Source organism: Aspergillus welwitschiae (genome assembly GCF_003344945.1).
Source record: "Aspergillus welwitschiae strain CBS 139.54b unplaced genomic scaffold BDQ94scaffold_20, whole genome shotgun sequence".
NCBI classification, from domain to species: Eukaryota; Fungi; Ascomycota; class Eurotiomycetes; order Eurotiales; family Aspergillaceae; genus Aspergillus; species Aspergillus welwitschiae.
In genome coordinates this window covers 613,211-633,759 of record NW_020798714.1, presented here as the reverse complement: position 1 = coordinate 633,759, position 20,549 = coordinate 613,211, and the positions used below count along the sequence as shown (strand labels likewise).

The window sequence follows — 20,549 nt, the reverse complement described above, 5'->3', positions numbered from 1 at the left end:
AGCCTCCAAGGAGATAGCTACACATTACACACATCAATGCAAAAACTGCATTTGCATCTGCATCTACATCTGCATCTGCAATCAATCAATCAATCAATCAATCAATCATTGATCCCCGGTTTGTGTCGGACACACATACACACTCACTCCAGCTCGGAAGCTCCAGGAAAGCAAGCTGTTTGCCATCCACAGCTCGACACCTGTAGGTACCGGGGCAGCGCCAGCCCGCCATCCACTCGTCATCATTGGTTGTTGCTATCTTGAAAGGGTATTGTTTCACCAGGTAAGGTACATCATCACTTTCTTCGGGGGACTCGGGAGGAAGAAGCCTGGGAATCGAGGGAGGAAGGAAGGAGGGGGGGTGGCCCGGCTGGGCTCCCTTCGTCTCCCCATTTGCCACTGGCGTCGGTTCTGTCTGTCTATCCATACCATACCAGTCGGGGCTGAATAACTTGCTGTGATGCCATGGAGACGGGTGGAATTTTCAAGATGCAGAATAAACACATTTTACTTTACTTAGCTATAGCATATACTAAGCAACTAAGACAGATATACATGAATTGTAGGGATTGAAAGTAAAAGATAGATAAATAGTAACTAGTCATGTGCCAACCTACCCAACCTGACAGACACACAGACAGCCACCCAACACAGACCCCAGCTTACTTGACCCGTCTGGTTTGATAGATAGACAGACAAGACAGACACAAGTGAAACGAAACAAGTAAGACCCGAAATCCTGAGACAGTGATAAACCCACCTTGCGTCACCGTGTATCATGACTTGACCTTTTTTTCCCTCTTTTTCATTTTCAATTTCCTCTTTTCTCCGCCCGGGTGTATCCATCGATTCATCCATGACAAGGGGAGATCCTCCATCCCTAGTCAGTTGTGTCACGATCATGCTTGGTGGCGCTTTGTTATCGTGATTATCATCATTCATTCATTCTACTTTGTAGTATCTAAGAATCCCATCTATCTAAGCCTATCCGGGGAAACCCAATGGTAGGAAATTCTGGATCCGTGGACCAACAGACACTCTTCCATTACTCCGTGTGTGTCGGAGGATTGGTGATGATCAACGTTGATGTTAAGGTTTGGGTTATACAATTGTATTACGACTGTCATGAATTGCTCGATCGATCTATTTAGTGCCAGAGAGAGGTAATGGGATCTGGGATATATACAAAGTAGACGACAATATAGATGATAACTATGCAGACAGACAGAGTATCATATCCCTCAGGTACTAATTACACAAGTACCTATCTATGATGTCAATAGAAAGAAAGTACTCTGTACAAAGTAAGACAAGAAGACAGATACCGGACGTAAGGACACATATTTCCTCCTAACACTGCCTGCCTGCAGCAACCCACCGTTGATCACTGATGTAACCACTTCACCACCTCATCACAATCCACCACAGTAATGGCATGACAATCTACAGTGATTTAACAAGGAGATCAATCCTATAAGCAATAGAATAGCTATTGTGATGATGATGATGATCAAGTAATGTAAAGTAAAGATGAGTAAGATCATCCAACGATCGAAGAGAAATATATTCGTCGACGTCATCTATCGGTGACATGGATGTGGGTCTCGAATATCACCATAATTTGGTACTTACTGGATTACTTTGTAAGTTACTTACAAGTCAACACTGGCAGGGGACATGCATGTACTTTGGGATATGTTCTGCCCTGGGAACAGATACTTGGTTGTGTGTTGTTCGTTCTTGATTTGCATGCTGAGATGGGCTACTTTGTAGCTAGGTAACATCGTTACATACTCGGTTACATATAATGTCATGGCTATTATTGTGGTAGTTAATTAACCAGCAAGAATTGTAATAACATCGAAATGAATCTGAAGAAACAAGGGACAAAAGTACTACTTTGTACCACCAACTACTTTGTATCAATCTACTGTGTATATCTCCGTGCTGCTACCTCATACTTGGTCTCTGAGAGATAGCATTCAGACACTAACCTACTTACCTTTCACAGTATAGACTAACTATGAACTACCGATCCCTTAACTCTTAACTAAAGGAAACTACTAAATTCTTAGTTAACATATCCTACTTTTAGTTTCCCTAGCTAGCCACTTAACTAATCTATTCTTGCTGCCTGCAGAATTTTCTCGAATAAGACACCGAACCCAGCATATAAACGCCGCTGAACCCACTAACATGAGTGATCCCCATTCCTCCTTTCAACTTAACTGTCCACACACCAGCAGTCATACCATACCTTCCTCACTTCAGCCATTGACTAACAATGCATTAATGAACCACACACATCTTGATGTTGGATGGATGGATGGAAGGATAGATGGACGATTTTGCGCTCCTACACTATCCCTGATAATCGACCGCACGCCTATCTATCTCCCTATCTACCCACGGAGTAAGGAGGTACTAGTCAACCCCCTTGTGTGTTTGTTCTATTCTCAGGTAATTTGTCTGCCTACCATTTTCTAATTTGAGTACCGAAATTATGCCAGCATAATGGTTACGGTAGGTTGATGATTATGTATCTTATATTGCGTTCATGCTACATGTCTTCCCACTTGGAAACAGCCGTCTTGCGATGATGAAGCCATTGTGTTGTGGAATCTATCATGTCACTCGACACCCGATTTCTAAACAATTTGTAGTGGTATTTCTGATGCAAGAGATTATGCGGCTATTCATTGCTCTTATTCTTCCCTTCTCTCTCCCCTCATAGTGATATGCTGCTCTACTATGGTACAGAATGCTCGATGCATTCAAACACAAATCGCTTTTTAGATACAACATAATTCAATCAAAGGCAATTGATATATCCGAGGCGAATGGGCCAAATACAATCAATCATTCATCGCGGGACATTATCTCCATGTCCACGTGGTCATTATAGTATGATACGTCCTTCCTCAGTAACGTTGAGGTACTCGGTGGACTACATCCCTTCCCCCATCAAGGATGACCCGCTCCGCTGGATTGCTGCCATCGTAGTAGCGCTCGTCCCGCACAGGTCGTGTAGCGACATATACAGGCCGCTCAATGTATTCTCTGGGCTGCCGGGCAGCATCATCCATGTAGACACTCACATCTCTACCGCTCGGGCGCACGCTCTCAACCCGCTGGATCATCGGCGGCTCCTCGTACCGACTAGTGGGCGGGCGCACACTCGGCATTCGGACGATCCGCTCCCGGGGAAGCTCGGCTTCGTCCAGGTAAGGGGGGCGGCGAGTCCCGTATTCGGTCACTTGCACGCTGGCACTACGTGGGAACGGCTCTCGTTCATCCAGAGCCCCAGTGTACGGTCGCCGTTCGCTTGGAGCCGGACGAGCATAGTCGGTGACTCGTCGATAGGCAGTCGGCGGAGGTGGCATGTCCTGCACGTATCGCCGACCGCCATACGGATCCTCGAGGACGGATGCCGCCCGCACGCTTGCCGGGCGCAATGGCGTACGGTCGTCGTAGACGTCGCTTCGGGGTAGCCGAGCAGAGGGCGGAGGCATGGCCTGCAGCCTTGGAGCAGGCACTGTCTCGTAGTACTGATTGCCATGCTCGTCAACCACAATCCGACGCGGTGGAGGTGCCATGACCCGGGCTGCAGGTTCCTCTTCATAGTAAGCATCATGGAATCGAGGTGAGTTGGGCGATTCGCCAGCCGGAATATAGCGTCTCGTAGGAGGCGGCTGCGCCAGCTCATCATAGTAGCGAATTCTTTCAGGTGGCGGACGCTCAACAATAGCATAAGACCCTGCCCGCACGGAGTGGGGACTGGCTTGGTCAACATATTCACGAGCATACTCGGGTTGCCGAGCCTGATGCAAACTGGCAACTCTGCGCAGGTCTTGATCGTCCCGGACTGGCCGGCGAGCGCTAAGTCTCGAAAGGGTGCGCTGAATTCCCGGCTCAGCATGAGGCTCATACACCTCGTACTCATATGCCGGCTCCCTAATTTGTGGTTCTCTCCGCTCTAATACTGGCGTATAGCGCGGGGAAGCAATGTCAATGTACACGGGTCTTTCTTGTGGCTGGCGGGTCCGGTAAGCGTGTTGTGTGTCTGTGAATGGTGGAGGTGAAACAGGCTCTTCCTTGATGAATGCTTCTTCGACATGGGCCGCCGCTGGCGCTCTAGTATACGATGGACGACCTCTGTCATCATGCAACCTCCTACGTTTTCTAGACGTCAATGGCTGAGCAGGAACCTCAGGGCTAGCATGGTGCTCTGGACCGTACTCCGGACGTGAGTCCTTTATTTGATGGACCGAGGGCACCTTGGCGATGGCTAGCGGGGAGACTCTGGACGGCTGCGGAGCAGCAGGTGAGGTTATGTGGTTCCGCACAATTCTTACATCGCCTCCCTGCGAGAGTGATCTCCGAGAACGACGATGCCGCTCAGGCACTCGATCTTCCGGCGCTCGTCGTTTTGTCCCGTTCGCATAACCCCGTTGAGACCCATAATTATCTTCTCTCTCCATAGGCGCTACCCCGGGAGCCGGTGGTGAATACTCTGGTTCTTCATACGCATCGGTCGGCTGGTCGGGTTCGGGATATTTGCGGACGGCGGCGTCCACCTCAGCATGGTGCGGCTGCCTCTGATCGTAGGGTACTAGGTGGTCTGCCACGGGGTAAGTATCTTGCACATCCTGATCCGATCCAGTTCTGTTGAGGGCTTCAAGCCGTTGCAACTCATCTGAATAGTTCTCTGCTGGAGCTTCAGTAGCCAGCTCCTCAGGATTAGACTGCGGAGCTGGAGACTGCCGCTGCGGCTCGCCATTCTGGGGAGAGTCAGGGGCTCTACTAGAGTAGAACGAGTTCTCGTCAAAAGAGTCACCGGGCTCTCCAGCACCAGGTGCCTCCACAGACGGAGACGGTTTGACCATCTCAAAAGCCTTCACTAGCACATCAGAAACGTCAAAGTCTGGTTTTGTGTCTTGTAGAGAGGCTTTCTGCCTCGAATCCTGCCTTTTTTGTTCCAACTGTTCCCGCAGCACTCTCTCCACCCGCTGCCGCTGTAATTGTATCTCAGCTCTGACTAGATCATCTGACTTGGTCAGAAATATGGGATCAATCTCCGAGGCAGGCTTAGGGACTAAACGCGACGGCCCGGTGGCGCCGGAAGGAGCACTTCCGGCACTGGGAGCCTGCGATGTCGCCGGCCTCTGTGCCAACGGAGCGGACGGAGGAAGTTGCGTTTTCGGGGGAGACTTGAGTTGGTCACCCGTCTTTACCTGGGTGGGAGTCGAGACAGGGGGGCCTCGAGAGGTGGGCTTGCGCACAAACTGCTGGGGAACCTTCAATCTAGGGTGAGTTCCAGAAAAGATATCGTCACTTATTTTCAGAATCTTTTCATACTCCTGCATCTCCTCACTTGCAGGCAGCCTGGTAGGTATATTACTACCTGAAGCCGGCGAAATCTGGGCTGTTGCCATGGTCTATAATAAGAAATAATACCCGGAGGACCGACAGAAAAAAAAACTTAAGTTGCCCGAGAAGAGCTGTTTTGTCACACCAGACACCAGTAGACCGAATAAGTTTCCTGCATCAGCTTTTTTGTTTTCGGCTGTAGCACTTTTTAATCCAATTCACTGCCTCACTTGACTTGGCAATAGGAGACTAGGATGGGTGGCCAAGAGTGAGGAGTGGATAATATTGAAGGTGAAGGAGGGTGTGGGCGAGGGAGGGATGGGGGAAGGCAAGGGAAGGGAAATGGGGAGGGAAGGTCGGTGATGGAGGTGGATGGATGATGAGGTGCGGGAAGACGTGGACGGGGGCGGTTTGCAGAGGGAAAAGCCAGGCCAGCTTCGTTGAGGCGCCAGCTTGCAAAGGCACCGCGCACCGCTAGTTTATTCTTAGTCACGGTTCACAGTTCAGTTGGATGTCTGTCCCTTCACAGCGCATTCACACATGGCCTTATTGGGTGTATACTAAGTCTGTTGGATTCCGAATGAGAGGAAAGCGAATCTCCTTGGTAGAAATGGCCGCCGTCCACCAAGTCAGCCGACAAACAGCGGGTTCGGTGAAGCAAACGCAGAAAGTGGTGACTCCGAGTCTAATGCAAAGGCACCTTTTGTCGGGGAAGCAAAAAGGAAAGAGACTGTATCACTAGAGTGGAAATGCCGCGCCGGCTGGTCCCGCCATCGCCGGGGGAGTCACTCTGATTCACGGTTCCTGTTGCGCCGTATTGCCCCCCCTCTCGCGCTTTTCTTCGGTGGTGGCATTATAAGTGTCTGCGATGAATCATTCAACCCTGCGCTCCCTCTTGCGAATTCCTTTCGCTCCCAGAACATACCACGTCCAACCCTCCTCGTCTTCGTTTCTCCGCCAGAATCTCTCCTGCCACCGCCCGAGTTTCTTGTCTCCGCATCGCAACAGTATACCTTCGTACCCTCGAAGAACAATGACCACCACCAGCAGTCCGGCCAGTGCGCCGCTGGACCCTCGTCCGGTCTTCTTTTTTGACATTGACAATTGCGTATGTTGAAACATGCTTCCCCCCCCGACTTTACTCTTCGTCACTGACTTGAAGCGTGTTCGCAGCTCTACTCCAAAGGTGGGAATTTGCGAACCGAGGTATTGATCCTAGGATATACTGACATATCTACTCCGTGAAGGGTGCAACATCCACGATGAAATGCAGAAATTGATCAGTAAGCCATCGCGATCTCCGTATATCTTATACATATGCGCTGACCCAATCATTGTCTGTTTCTAGACCAATTCTTCATCAAGCACCTGTCCCTAAATGCCGATGACGCACACATGCTCCACATGAAGTACTACAAGGAATACGGTCTCGCCATTGAAGGCCTTACGCGCCATCACAAGATCGACCCCCTGGAATTCAACCGCGAAGTGGACGATGCGCTGCCGCTCGATGATATCCTCAAACCGGACCCCAAGCTGCGCCGGCTGCTCGAAGACATTGACCGCAGCAAAGTGCGAATGTGGCTTCTCACAAACGCCTATGTAACCCATGCGAAACGGGTGGTGAAGCTGCTGCAGGTGGACGATCTGTTTGAGGGAATTACATACTGTGACTATGGCAATTTGCCGCTGGTGTGCAAACCCAGCCAGGCCATGTATGAGAGGGCGGAAAAGGAGGCGGGGGCTTCCAGCACGTCAGAGTGCTACTTTGTTGGTGAGTCGCCCTCCCAATTCCTTTCTCACAGTACATACCCAGATCAAGTGCTGACCGATAAATCAAGACGACTCCGGCCTGAACTGTACTCATGCTGCCGCCCGGGGTTGGGCTGTGGCTCATCTTGTCGAGCCTGGAATACCCCTCCCCCACGTGCCGGCCTCGCAATATATGATACGAAGCCTGGAGGAACTCAGGACCTGTTTTCCCACCTTGTTCAAGACGAAGCAGGAAGTATAGATTCAATCACATTATGCGATAGATAGATCTTATAGATGTGCACGGCCTCTTGTGTTTCAAGATGTGACGAAGACTATGAGCGATATTGTCATTCTGATTTTTAGACGGGTTCTTATCTTGGGTATAGGCATATACTGTTAAACACTCAAATGCGCATACTGTATAATTGGTACCCCACGAGAATATGACCACATTTATAACGCATAAACACAAACACTTATAACGTAATTAAACAAGCAGACCAGTCAAGGTGAAGATATACTTGGTCTGAGTAGGGTTACCGTGGTCCATGTGTGCCTCAGGCAGACACAACCGTGCACGAGTCGCGTCCTGAGGCTCCGAACGGGGGAGCTTCCCCGAACAGACACCATCAACAAGACAACAACATCCCATTCCCCTCGCTCTTCCACGACAGGACATTCCTGCACAGGGGCTTTCTCTCGGCCTGAATGCTTCAATATGGCTGACCTATCTCCGGGCCATGTGGTCACTTTGACCGACGGTCGGCAGGCCACCGTTCGGTTTGTTGGCCCGACACAATTCGCTGCGGGAGACTGGATCGGCGTGGAATTGGACGAGCCCACGGGCAAGAATGATGGCTCGGTTCAAGGAGAAAGATACTTCGATTGCGAACCGGGATTTGGCATGTTCGTTCGGCCAACTGCCATCGCTGCAGTTGTTGAACAGCCCGCTCGACCGACTAAGCCTGCCGCTCCTAAGGGGAATGCCACCACCACGCCCGCCAACCGCAGTCGCGCTCAAAGTGGTGTCACCACAGGGAGCTCTGGACTCAAGAGACCAACTTCTCTGTCGTCTGCGACTGCAAAGAGACATAGCGCCGGGGCTTCGAGTCCGACCTCGGCCCTGAGAGGAGCCGCTCAACGCTTGTCAACAAAGGTATTGTGCCGTCCCCCGAGCACGCCAATGGTAATATCTAGAAGCTAATGCTAGTCGCACAATAGTCTCCTACGAAGTCACCGACGAAGCCCGCCTCCACCCCTCTCTCGAACAGATCGTCTGCAAGCAGCACACCACGGCCGTCTGCGGTGGCACCCAAGACTCGGACATCCATCAGCTCAAAGACGTCTATGGGCCCGCCCGCTCCTCCCTCGGCAACAACTCGCGCATCACGACCTTCGATATCGGCTCCGGCAAATAGGGCAGGCAGACCGAGTGTTCAGGGTACAGCGTCAGCACCGTCTGGATTGTCAAAGCGTCCTGTGCTGCGGCCAACGGGCTCAAACAAAGTATCGGAAGAAGCAGAAAGTGTAGCAAGCCCCCAGTCTGAGGAACTGGAGACAAGTTCCCATGATGTCGAAGAGGAGGTTGCAGATGACGCGGATATGGCGCCCAAGGCCCCGAAGCCTACACCGAGTTCTTTGCGGACGGCCGCCAGCCAACGATCCCAGCCAACTTCGTCACATCGACCGTCGCTAAGTGGCAACGTTGTTACCAGAGAGCTGGATGAGCTGAAAACCAAACTCCGGGTCATGGAAAAGAAACGGGCCGATGACCGTGAGAAGTTGAAGACACTGGAACAACTTCAGGCGGAACGAGACAAGTTCGAAGGGATCATCCAGAAGCTGCAAGCAAAGTACCAGCCGCAGCAGCTTGAGATTAACGAGTTGCGGAAGAAACTGAAAGATTCGGAATCGAGGCTCGAGGAAGTCGAGCGACTCCAAGCGGAACATGACTCGCTCATGGAAATGGCCACTCTAGACCGCGAAATGGCAGAAGAGACCGCGGATGCTTTCAAGCATGAAGTGGAGACTCTCAGGTTGAGGGTTGAAGAGCTTGAACTAGAAGCGGAGGTTCTGCGTGAAGAGAATGAAGAACTTGGTCAGGTCATGAGCCCCGAGGAAAAGTCCAGCCATGGATGGTTGCAGATGGAAAAGACGAATGAGCGTCTTCGAGAGGCCCTCTTACGTCTCCGTGATATGACCCAGCAGCAGGAAGCGGAGCTCAGGGACCAAGTCAAGGAGCTTCAGCAGGATTTGGAGGAATATACCGCCATCAAGTCTAAATATGAGAAGACGAAACAGAAGCTGCTAGTGGCAGAAAACAACGTGGAAGACCTCAAGCAGCAATTGGAGACGGCACTCGGAGCCGAAGAAATGATCGAGGAACTTGCCGACAAGAACATACGTTATCAGGAGGACATTAACGAGTTGAAAGCAGCCATTGAGGACCTGGAAGCTCTGAAAGAGATCAACGACGAACTCGAATACAACCACATCGAGACGGAGAAACAGCTGCAGGAGGAGATCGATTACAAGGATGGTCTCTTCACCGAACAGAGTCGCCGGCTCGCCCAGCAAGATGAAGTCATCGAGGATTTGGAATATACTCTTGTCCGCTTCCGAGAACTGGTCTCTACTCTACAGGGAGACTTGGAAGATATGCGTGCATCCCAACAGATCTCCGAGGCCGAGGCTACTGATCTCTCCACGCGCTCGCGGGCCATGATGGATCTCAATCTTAAGCTTCAAGCCTCGGTTTCGAAGGCGCAGACGAAGACAATCGACATTGAACTCAACCGGATGGAAGCAGAGGAAGCGGCGCAACATTTGTCCATTACCACGCTGTATCTTCCTGAATACTACGAGAGTGAGCGAAATGCCGTGCTCGCGCTTCTGCGCTTCAAACGCGTGAGCTTCAAGGCGACCTTGATGACCAGCACTTTCCGTGAGAAGGTCTCCGAACAGGCGTCTGTATCTACTCCGCTCGAAGACCTTTTCATTGCTCATGAAGTCATGGAGAAGCTCTTATACATTGCTTCTCTCTGCGACCGGTTTGTAAACTACATCACGAATTGCTCTGCAGAAGGGTTCGAGAGTATTAAAGGAGCATTGTTCGAGATGGAGCCGGTTGAGCGCACATTGAACTTCTGGTTAGAAGCTCTGAAAAAGAATGACGTGAACATGAAGAAGTGTGCCGTTGAGCTGCAGCGATCTATCGCACTCTTGTCCCATCTGGCCGAGACTCTCCTTCCCAGCTCCTTGGAAACGTTCGCCGACGAATTGTGCATGCGCTCCATGTTGGCCCAGGCCTACACCGATCACGCAGCCTCCGCAATCTCACGTCTCAAGTCATTGTTCCAGTCGAAGCTTGTGGTGCCGGAAGGAGGCGACGAAGAGCACACCTTCTTATACAACAAAATGGAAGGCCTTGTGTCCCAGGCTCGAGGTCTTAAGGTTGCTATGGGAAAGATCAACCGTTCTCTGGAGGATCTTCGTTCCAGATCTCTTGCTCTCTCGCAGGATGTCGTCGGCCCTTTCAAGCAGGCTGAAGAGGCTGCCAAAGTCTTGTCTGATTTGACTCGCCAGATTGGAGAGAACATTGTCTTCCTCGTCATCGACGAAAGCCGCACGCAGCCTCTATCCCTGGAAGAAGCCTTGAACACTATGTCTCAGATCTCCACCCTCTACGCTCAGCCATCTGAAACCGGCAGCGAAAGCAGTGACACGATGTTCCTCATCGGCAACAGACTGCGCAGCCTTGGCGGCCTCCTAGAGGAGCTCGACTCCATCACGTCCGATCTATCAATCACGACGGAATTCGAGAAGCGTCCCTCCCCATGGACGGTCCGATCCGCAGAGCTCAAGTCCAACAAAACCATCTCTCCCGACGCCGACGAAGAAATCCGTCGCCTGAAGAACGAGATCCACGAAGCATCCACCGCCCTCGGCGTCAAAGACCAAGCAATCGAAGAGCAAGCCATCAAGGTCGAGCTGGTCGAGTCCCGGATGCGCGAAGCCAGCAAAAAGGCATCAATGGTCAAAGACCTCGAAGCCGAGCTCGAAAAGATCCGCACCCGGGAAACCGAACTCTCCTCCACCGTCGAGAAGCAACGCAAAGACCTCGAAGCTCTCGAAGCCGAGCGAGACGAGATCAAATCCCGCCTCGACAAAGTCAAACGCATCTCCGGCACAACCGGCGCCACCACAACAGAAGGCATCGCCGTCGACGCCGGGGTCTCCCTTGCCACCATGCGCGAGAACGAAGCCCTCCGCGCCGAAGTCGAAAGCCTCCAAGCCGCCGTCCGCTACCTCCGCGAAGAGAACAGACGTGCCAACATGCTCGACCCCTTCTCCGTCCAACGCTCAGCAGACCTCTACTCCTGGCTCGACGTCCCTCTCACCTCCACGCAAACCACTCTCACAAACCCCTCCACCGAAAAACTCCACCACACCGCTCACGAGAGCAGAGAAGTCTTCACCCACCTTCTCAAACTCACCAAAGACTCCAACATCTGCGATCTCAAATCAACCCTCACCTCCAACTCCACCTCCAACTCCCGAACAGGCTGGCGCCCCTCCAAAACCAAACTCCGCTACCAAGTCCTCCGCCAGCGCGAAAACTTCTCTCGCTGGGCCGAATGGCGCGACGAAATCATCTCTCACGAGCGCGAACAAGACCGCGTCGCCGCCGCTAAGAAAGACCGGCTGGCTCGCGAGCAGGATCGTGATCGCGTGCGTGGCCATATGCCGCGGAACTCGGCTTACGGGGCGAATTTCCCTCAGGGTTTGGGACATGGGATGATGGGTCGCGCGTGGCAGATCCTGGGGATGGAGCATGAGGGGAGGAAGGCGGCTGCTGGTGCTGGTGCTGTTTCTCCTTCTGCTATTGGTGTTGCTATTAGTGATGGGGATGGCTTGGGAGTGGAAGAGGGGGATGGGGATAGGGAAGCGGCGCTGGCGTCGTTCGATTAGATTGTGTCAATGCAAATACTTTGAACTAAATGTAAATGTAACTAAGTGGTTGATTGGCTGAATGCCCTGCTTTTGGCTTGAGATGGAGCGGCTTGCGATATACGATACCTTCGTTGTTTTGTATGTTTTACTAGAAAGCATATTTGTGATTGTCGTGTTTGTTATGGACATACTAGCTAGCATAGATAAAATATATTGAGGATGATGTTTTGACAAGCTACCTAGTATTACTTGAAGTGAGCCCATTTCAGTTCAGGTGAATTAGAAACATAGTAATACGAACATTACTTGATGTAATTGAGGTCGATGGTATGGGAGATTAATTTTGTGTGCATTATACATTGATTCTTTGTATATGTACTTAGCTGTAAAAAAGCGATGACTATCTAATGGACATGGTCTACCTTGAAAAAGAAATCAACCGCTCAATATGCCCCATAATGATGAACAGACATATGCAGGCAAAAACACACATTAGAAACAAGAGGGAAAGAAACAAGAATAGAAAAATAATGTACAGCGCCACGCCAGAGCTGTTTGTACAGCTAATGAAACAGAATGTAACAGGAACGATAACGGCCTTCATTGATTAACCATGCGTTTTGAGTGAGGATGTTTGCAGATGAAGAGATAACGATATTAATGATGATGTTGATGCAATCGTCGTCAATGTCATGGACAGATGGAGGTTTTTTTGATCATGTCAGGCTAGAGTGAAGCACTAGCTGATTGAATCGGTTAATTGCGCATCTGGGCAGATGCCAATTCGGTGATCGAGAAACGATTGTTTTACAGATTGCCAGCAAGAATGGCTTCGGTGGCTGTAGGAAAAAGCATGTTAGTAAAATGCTAGTAGATAATTGCTTTCGTGCAGCCTCACCTGAGTTGATGTAGGGACGTTTAGCGTCAAGGTTGACGCCGAATCGTCTCTCAAGCTCTAGCTTGATGCTCTTCTTGGTCACTGTCATCAAGTCTGCGGTGCGCAGGATCTCGCGGATCTCCGACAAGAGGACATCGTCGCCGGGCAAGTGAGACAAATCTTCCATCTCCATTTCCATATTCCGGCTCATCATTTCTGAAGGTGCCAGAGACATGCGAGACGAGTAACGGGGAAGGTTGAACTGAGACACAGGTCTCGAAGCCGGGAATCCGTACTCAGACTGCATTGGATGGTAGGACTTGGTGCCGTAAGAGAATCCAGAAACCTCTGAACGATCGTCCCGCGAAGTCTGAGCTTCCCACAGTTCGGCCTGATATTCCTCCCACGTCTTCTTAGGAATAGAGGACGGGTCAAACTTTCCTTCATCGGAGATAACGACCTTGCGGCCCTTCTCTCCAGTGATGACACGTGTATTACCCCAGGAGAAATCGTCCATATGCCAGAATGAGTAAAGGGGAAGAGCCAGCGACGAAATAGGGATACCAAGGATGTAAATGAACATCCATCCAATCATGTCCCACTTACGCCGGAAGATGAAAATGAGTGCCTGCAGACCGTAGATGGCAGCCAGAAGCACGAATGCCGTCCATGGAATCGTGGATGTGTCATGAATGAGCCAGTAAATCAGGTAAACAATGTAAGCGACAGTGACAGGCTGAATGATTGTACTGATGAGGTCCACAAACACAATGAAACGCATACTGAAGCAACAGAAACCGCAAAGTTGGTTCAGTGGTATCAGCTCAATCAGATTGTGGACCGTAGAATTAATCCATCGACGACGTTGCGACAAGAACACAGCGAAGCTCTCAGGGGCGATTGTATATGCTTTAGCAGCTGAGATATACTTCGTCTTGTACTTGGGATGGTGCTTGATGAGCAGTGTTGTCAGATAACGATCTTCACCCAGGTGCAGCAAGTTTTTCATGTGGAGAGTGTCGACGCGAATTTCCGAATAGGCTTCAACGATCTCTTTGCTCACGAACAGAGGCTTCCCGCTGTCGGCTGAGCGGATACGATACATGGTGAAGCAACCCGGCAAGCAAGTGATGGATCCGAAAAGACTCTCGAAGGCTTTGACAAGGTTGTGGGAGATGTAATATTCGTAGACTTGGATCATTGTCACCATTGACGTTTTGGCGTTGGAAAGAGCAGTTTCTCCACAGATACCCAAAATGCGGGTATCGGCCAGCAGTGTTGACACCATTCGTGTTGCAGCATCAGGAGCCACCACGGTATCAGCATCTACCTGTAGTATAAACTCATAGAAAGTGGGATTGACACCGATAATGTTGCGTATCTGGTGATAAATCTCCAGCTCCATAGGACTCATGGGAAGGTTGTAATGGACGCGGTTGAGGAATCGCATGAGCACCATCTGGGAATCACGCTTTCCTCTGTTACCCGGCCGAGCGACTTCGGAGGGTTTACCGACCTTGACAACGACCAAGAAGGGAACGATATGGCCCATGACCTCATAGAGACCTGAGTAGATCTTACCCATATTGTGCTGTTTCATACCTTCGCCCAAACTCTCGAAGCTAAGCGGCTCGGGATCGACAGATTCGGGCACGCCTAGGATGTCCAAGACAATTCGGGGAGTAGGACGATCGTTTCCTTGTCCGATAATCATACCATCACAAATAACCACAAGAAGTTTGCGTTTGTCATCATAGCGCATGCGAGCCATAGAGTCGATAGCACGGCGGAGGGATTCTTCATCTTCAGTGTAGGCAGGGACTTGACAGATAATGAATTTGTCGAGATTCTCTGGGAGGTTCTTGCGCGAGAATTGTAAGGCTGCCAGGAACTTGAAGACGACAATCAAGCAGATGAAGATCGATATCGCGAGGATGAAGTAACGGGCAAATTGACAACGGGGCGAATTACGGGTATCCACATGGCCGACAAAGAAAAGATTGTCCAAGCAAAGCTGCATACGTTCGCGCATCACGTCGGATATTTGCAGGTCCTCCCAGTATTTTGTTAAATCTTGACCCGGCAGTCGTTGGAAGAGTTCCACGACAAGATCATCCATGAAGTCCCGATCGACGTTAGCAGGGACCGATTTTCCTACAGGAGCTTGCACTCTTCGTCCTCCGGCCACGTAGGTTGTCAGGTCGTAAACCCTTCCGTTGATGCTTCCAATGTACTGTGACTTGTCTCCCAAAGTTTTCATGTATGTCGGGGTGTAGCCAATCCATCCCTTGAAGTAGTTCGCTTTGAGCATTATCATCTGCTCCTGGAACCAATCGGGACGAGAGTCATTAGTGAAGTAACGGAAGTCATGGTATACCCAGTTGGTATCACTGGTACTGACGGTAGTGGCAGAGCCGGAGACGTTCGTGGAAGAGTAGTCCAAGAGCACTGTAGGGTCAATCGAGCCGTCTTTGCCTGGGCATAGAGCCGAAACTTGAACTGGGAAAAGACCGGTGGCATCGGTACCAGCATACTTCTTGAGCGATTTCTCCGGGACGATATCTGGGTAGTGAGACGGCATGAACTTGCCCAAATTGAAAACTATACCGCGAATCGCAACGAAGGAATTATGCCCATCTTTGCCGTTGTGTGAGCTCAGCTCTGCTGTGGAATACACATGCTGTGTGGGACAAATCAGACCAGGGAAAGCAACGATGAAGAAGATTGCAAAGGCACAACTGAACCAGATGATCAAGTTGATCGCAAGCTTCTCACGCCAGGCAATCCTGACATCTTTCCGGGGCATGCGTCCAAACGTTTTGATCAAAAAGTCCGGGATATAGAAGGTGAGAAGGTAGACAATCGCCATCCAGCGTTTGCGACTTCCGGAAACGGGCGCCTCATCCACCTCCTCCATCTTCTTTTCATTGCCCTTTTCGAGCATTTGTTCTCTCGTATCCAAATTCCGGAACATGTCGCCTGAATTGAACGCAGAGGCGCCAGCATCTGAGCGCCCGTCAAACTCGCGACTACTGGAGTACCCCTGCTTCCCATCCTCCCCGTAGATGAAACCACCAGGGGACTGATCCGTTGGACCGAGGAGTCGGACTTTGGAATCAGCGTAGCCTCCAGCCCGCGCGTGAAGGAGGTTATCCCCGCCTTCATCAGAGCCTTCTGCAGGATATACAGGGACAACACGCTCGCCTAACTTGGCGAGATCGGCCCAGCAGCGCTCGCTGAGAAAGACGCCCGTACTGCCCACCCTAGCTTCGTTCCCTGGCCATCGCTTTTCATCCAAGACGACCTCGGATTTCTCTTTGTCGCTCCCAACAACGACATTGCCAATTTCAGCCAGGCCTAGGAACTCAGCAAAGGGGAGGAAGATGCTGAAGTCGGCGTTCCTGAGCCGCTGACTGATCTCCGCAATGCCAAAGGTTTGGACTTGGGCTCGCACGCATTTGCTATCAAACTGGTTCGCAATGCGGCGATCGTTGGGTTTCAGACAGAACACAAAGTAAGGGTTCAGATTGGCAGAATTCAAGCATTTGCTAACAATATCCAATGAAGAGAGGAACTGGCCTGCAGCGCCTTGCATACCGTTAGCCAGCATTGTACTCTTTCGCCGGGCTGAACTTTTTGACATGCTACCTGCTTGACTCTCGTATTCATCTTGATCGTCCCCTTCAGGTGCATCGAAGGCTAAGCGAGATGGTCCAGCCTTCCGGCGAGCCATACTGGGCATTCTCATAGGCTTGGAGCTCACCTGTGCCTGCATAATTGCGGTCCGCTCCTGAGGATGGGTGACTGTCTGTAAAGCTTCTTGACCAAATAGGTCTCGCACGAAGTCGCTACTTGTCGACCTCATCAGGTTCATGAGGTCTCCCGAAACAACATCGCCATTCTCTTCAAGAAGACCCTGCACGGGGTAGTCGACTTCCCCGGCGAAATGCTTCACCGTGAATGCGGACCGAGCACCTTGGGAGATCAGGGTAGTTCCTTGTCCCGTGCTGCCGACTGTAATGGCAGGGTTCTTGTTCTCGAATCGCTTCTTGACAGACTCGAGGAACTGGGAATCGGTCCGGCCGCGCTTAGTCTGGTCGTCAAGGATGCTCAGCAGGCCATTTCCAGATTTTAGTAAGCCACGAGTAGCATCGCTGTTGTCAAAGTAGCTCGTAGCAGGCACAGTAACTTCTTCACGATCCAGCATCTCAGCCTTCCGCTCGAAGAATGACTGCAAGCAGAAATTGTACAAGGACTCTGTGGCCGCATTGCTCAGGAGCTGATCGAGCGTAGAGCCAGTTGCGCTGGCTTGAGAGAATCCAGGGAAGTCGAGAATGGAGACAGTGTTCGCCACGCTGTCTTCAGCCGCGCATATCCGCTGATTGATCCCCTCAAAGATATAGGCCACCAGCAGGGAGTATAGGGTGCGGGCGAGCCCATCAGCGTTTTGCCGTGCGCCCTTTGGATCAAGCATGACCGTCACGCGTTCCCGACGAATTGTCTTTGTCCGATACCCGAAGCTGGTCTCCAGCTCTTCCACCCCCAATCCAAGGAAGGCAGCGATAACAGAAAGGACATCCTTATTCTTGACGACGGTGACTGTTTCGCCACCTTCATGAGAGTAACCGCCAGATTCCTCGGCCGTGGTGGTAGTGGCTTGGCCACTAACGAAGTCCAGTTGACCAAGGTGAAGAATGGTAGCAAGGATTTGACAAAATTCGGCTATCTCGCTGCGAGGGAACTCCAACTTTCGGAGTGCGGTCTTGAAGTGTTGGAAACCATCGGCATCGTTAATGCCAACTTTAAGCTGGGTGGGGTGGCCGAGGTATCTCCACCTCTTGTGACCAATTGAGGCCCCTGAGAGCTTACCACCACTTGTCGACACATGTATAGAACTGTCGAAACCCAAGTGTTCCTTCTCCGCAGCACTCGTACCGGCTAATAGGTAGTAAAGCACGTGGAAACTACGTTCTCCCGTGGGCACCGATGCGATGCGGCTACGCTCCAGCCTGTGGTCGATGATCTTACCACCGATCAGGGTGGGGTTGACCGAGGAAGACCCGTCGTATTGCAGTTCCAGGAACAGTCCAGCTTTGGAAGCAGTTGGTGTAGTCACGGATTTGGTGGTGGTCAAGGTATCGAAAACGAACGCAGCGTAAGACAGCTTCGAAGAGAGCGGGGTCGAGGAGAAGGAGAGAAACGATGATAACAGGTGTGAGCGAATGGTCGTCTTTCCAGAGCCACTTTCACCACTAGAATGACTGTCAGCTTTCCGTATAAGACGTTATCAATGTGTATGCTCACAGGAAAACAATGGCCTGGTTCTCACCACGGGCACCTAGCCGAGTAAATGCACGTTTAGCGAGGTCTTCCGCCTCTCCCATAGCACTTCCTTCCTTGTCGCCATCGGGACCGCGGGATGACGTTGTATATGTGTTCAAGCTAATCAATGCCTGGGAGGAAAGACGGGCTGTTGGTAAGCCCACATGAAACCTTTAGAAGCCGCTGTCAGCGAAATGAGCTTCACAGTATATGAGAGAGAGAAACCCTACCGGCTGGCCAGGTGCGCGGTCAAGTGAGTATCCGACTGTAAATGTGCTGGTAGGGATGGTAACGACGACTGGGCATGGGACGGTGTACGCCCGGAGGGTGCAGGTCCAGCCATGTTGCTGGTGAGGTTACCACCTCAAGGTTGAGGTTGTGGAAGTTGTCAGGCTTTCGCCGCAATCACCACAAGGGCACCTGCAACAAAATCTGTAAAGACCGTGGCCGACAGAAAAGCGAGATCTCGTCTGGACCGTAATGGAACACTTCAGGTATGCTTGGCCGAGGTGGGCTATATTCAGCCGAGGAATGTTCGATTATCTTGAATGGGGAATTCCTAGTAATCTAGGGAAGATAGGTGCATTGCTCGTATAAAAGGTAAATGCTAGCCGATCACAAGACAAAGGACGATCGGTGACTATCCAAATCTCCAGTGTGGTGGTGAATGTGTGAAATGGCAGCCCTGCTGACGGAGGTAGCGAGAGGCAGGAGTGGCGCGATCCGGCCAAACGATCGTATATAGGCGATTTGAGATGGATAAACGAGGGATGCTCAACGGGGAGCAGTGATTAGATTAGAATAACAGGGCCAAAAGAACCGAATGAAGAAGGAAAAGAGAAAAAAAAAATAAAAAGGCAGTCAACAATAAGAAGAAAGCAGCACCCACAAGTGCGACAGAAAGAAGAGCACAAGTTGCTACTGGGAAGCTGTCCGGGGTTAAGCAGCGGAACAATACTAATATGGACTACTGTTGATAAAGGGAAAAACCTACAGACTCTGGGCTGTGGTTGGTCCAGCTGCGACTCGGCGCACCAGCACTAACAGTCACTATGTTGCCCGACTGGGTAAGTCCGTATGGGAGTGGTACCAGACGGCGGGGGGGAGGGAGAAGTTGCAAATTACTAGCGGGCCGGTATTGAGGGGGTTTTACACGGGCTGGGGAGGGACCAGGTCGGTGACGGAGAAATCAATTGATTCATGTGGAAGGAAGAAGAAAGAAAAGAACTTCACAGGCCAGAATGTATAACCCGAGCGGCCAGAATCATGTAGGTCATCATCCACATCCCAGATAGTGCGGTGCTTGTTTCTTCCCACTTCCACCCTCCCGTGTCTCCTGAGATTGGGGATTATTTTTGGGACGATGCATCCTGCGCTGACAGCCGAGGACCCGCGGATCCTCAGCCGGTGGGGATTTTCAGTCCGGTCGGTCGAACCGTCCCTTGAAGGTCTGGTTAGGTTAAGACCCGAGCCAGTCCAGTCAATGAGGGGACCATATTTAGATTAATCCCACTGGCTGTGGAATGGTTGAGTAAGGAAAAGGGAAGAAAAAAAACAAGAAGAGGGGGAAAAAAAAAGAATAGAAGAGACATCGGTCTCAGTCCCGCCTCGAGATTTTGTCAATCCTCGAGCTGAAACCACATTGATTTCAAGAATTACTCTTTCTCTCATTCTGGGGGTCTCAGATATACTACGCAATAAACTTCTAGATATTACTTCAATACTTACTCCGTACTGATGCGAAAAAGAACAGGACTGGCGAGAATGTGAGACGAGGCGTCCCGGCCGCCCCAATCTATTCTGGCAACCGGATTCAATTCTTATGTCAATCATTTAGCGCCACACGCAGGAAAAGGGGTCAAGTCCCCTACCCTCCCTTTGACAGCAACTCACGCTTTGGTGACCGACAGGAACCGGGGGGACATGAGGCCTCAATATATGCAACAAGGCCTGCAGCGTCTCGAGTTGATACATATTACGAGTCAGTCGGCTGGTTAGCGATCTGCGGTTAATATTTAATAGATAGATAGTAAAGGATGGAGCCATGGGTATTGAAAGCGGAGACTTGACTGTTTGGGATTTGAGTGCGAGCAGGTTGGAGCAAAAACTCACTCATATCCTCGGTCGGGAGATCGTGAGTGATCACCACCAACCACTCACAAGAGCAGGGGGGAAGAGAGAGAGGGAGAGAGATAGTAGAGAGCCAAGAAGACCCTGAGGGGCCCGGGAAAACATAAAAGAAACAGGCTAAGCAGCTGGTCGGGGTGGACCG

General features: G+C 51.0%; 4 protein-coding genes across 4 annotated transcripts; 2 read left to right on the top strand and 2 right to left on the bottom strand.

Annotated features, from left to right (window-relative positions):
* Nucleotides 1-2,219: 2,219 nt before the first annotated feature.
* Nucleotides 2,220-5,747, bottom strand: BDQ94DRAFT_145795 (uncharacterized protein). Its single transcript, XM_026766708.1, has one exon. It carries the CDS (start codon nt 5,433-5,435, stop codon nt 2,922-2,924), a length of 2,514 nt encoding a protein of 837 aa, XP_026625305.1. The 5' UTR covers nt 5,436-5,747; the 3' UTR covers nt 2,220-2,921.
* A 467-nt stretch (nt 5,748-6,214) lies between these two features.
* Nucleotides 6,215-7,587, top strand: BDQ94DRAFT_145793 (putative pyrimidine 5'-nucleotidase). The gene is made up of 5 exons (XM_026766707.1): nt 6,215-6,478; nt 6,544-6,556; nt 6,618-6,653; nt 6,719-7,144; nt 7,212-7,587. The coding sequence occupies exons 1-5, from the start codon at nt 6,239-6,241 to the stop codon at nt 7,382-7,384; spliced, it is 888 nt and encodes a 295-aa protein (XP_026625304.1). The 5' UTR covers nt 6,215-6,238; the 3' UTR covers nt 7,385-7,587.
* Nucleotides 7,588-7,843: 256 nt separating this feature from the next.
* BDQ94DRAFT_171520 (putative dynactin) lies at nt 7,844-12,096 on the top strand (the record flags this gene model as incomplete). The annotated part of the gene is made up of 2 exons (XM_026771794.1): nt 7,844-8,281; nt 8,347-12,096. The coding sequence occupies 2 exons, from the start codon at nt 7,844-7,846 to the stop codon at nt 12,094-12,096; spliced, it is 4,188 nt and encodes a 1,395-aa protein (XP_026625303.1).
* A 302-nt stretch (nt 12,097-12,398) lies between these two features.
* chsE (chitin synthase class Va) lies at nt 12,399-19,197 on the bottom strand. The gene is made up of 4 exons (XM_026766706.1): nt 18,508-19,197; nt 18,260-18,448; nt 12,977-18,207; nt 12,399-12,917 (listed from the first exon to the last, which is right to left on the bottom strand). The coding sequence occupies exons 1-4, from the start codon at nt 18,618-18,620 to the stop codon at nt 12,886-12,888; spliced, it is 5,565 nt and encodes a 1,854-aa protein (XP_026625302.1). The 5' UTR covers nt 18,621-19,197; the 3' UTR covers nt 12,399-12,885.
* Between the last annotated feature and the right edge of the window lie 1,352 nt (nt 19,198-20,549).

Coding starts and splice junctions, on each gene's coding strand:
- BDQ94DRAFT_145795 (XM_026766708.1), bottom strand. CDS start 5,435: ATGGCAACAGCCCAGATTTCGCCGGCTTCAGGTAGTAATATACCTACC.
- BDQ94DRAFT_145793 (XM_026766707.1), top strand. CDS start 6,239: ATGAATCATTCAACCCTGCGCTCCCTCTTGCGAATTCCTTTCGCTCCC. Junction 6,654..6,718: donor TGAAATGCAGAAATTGATCA/GTAAGCCATCGC, acceptor GTCTGTTTCTAG/ACCAATTCTTCATCAAGCAC. Junction 7,145..7,211: donor GTCAGAGTGCTACTTTGTTG/GTGAGTCGCCCT, acceptor CGATAAATCAAG/ACGACTCCGGCCTGAACTGT.
- chsE (XM_026766706.1), bottom strand. CDS start 18,620: ATGGCTGGACCTGCACCCTCCGGGCGTACACCGTCCCATGCCCAGTCG. Junction 18,208..18,259: donor AACCAGGCCATTGTTTTCCT/GTGAGCATACAC, acceptor CAGTCATTCTAG/TGGTGAAAGTGGCTCTGGAA. Junction 12,918..12,976: donor ACGTCCCTACATCAACTCAG/GTGAGGCTGCAC, acceptor TTTTTCCTACAG/CCACCGAAGCCATTCTTGCT.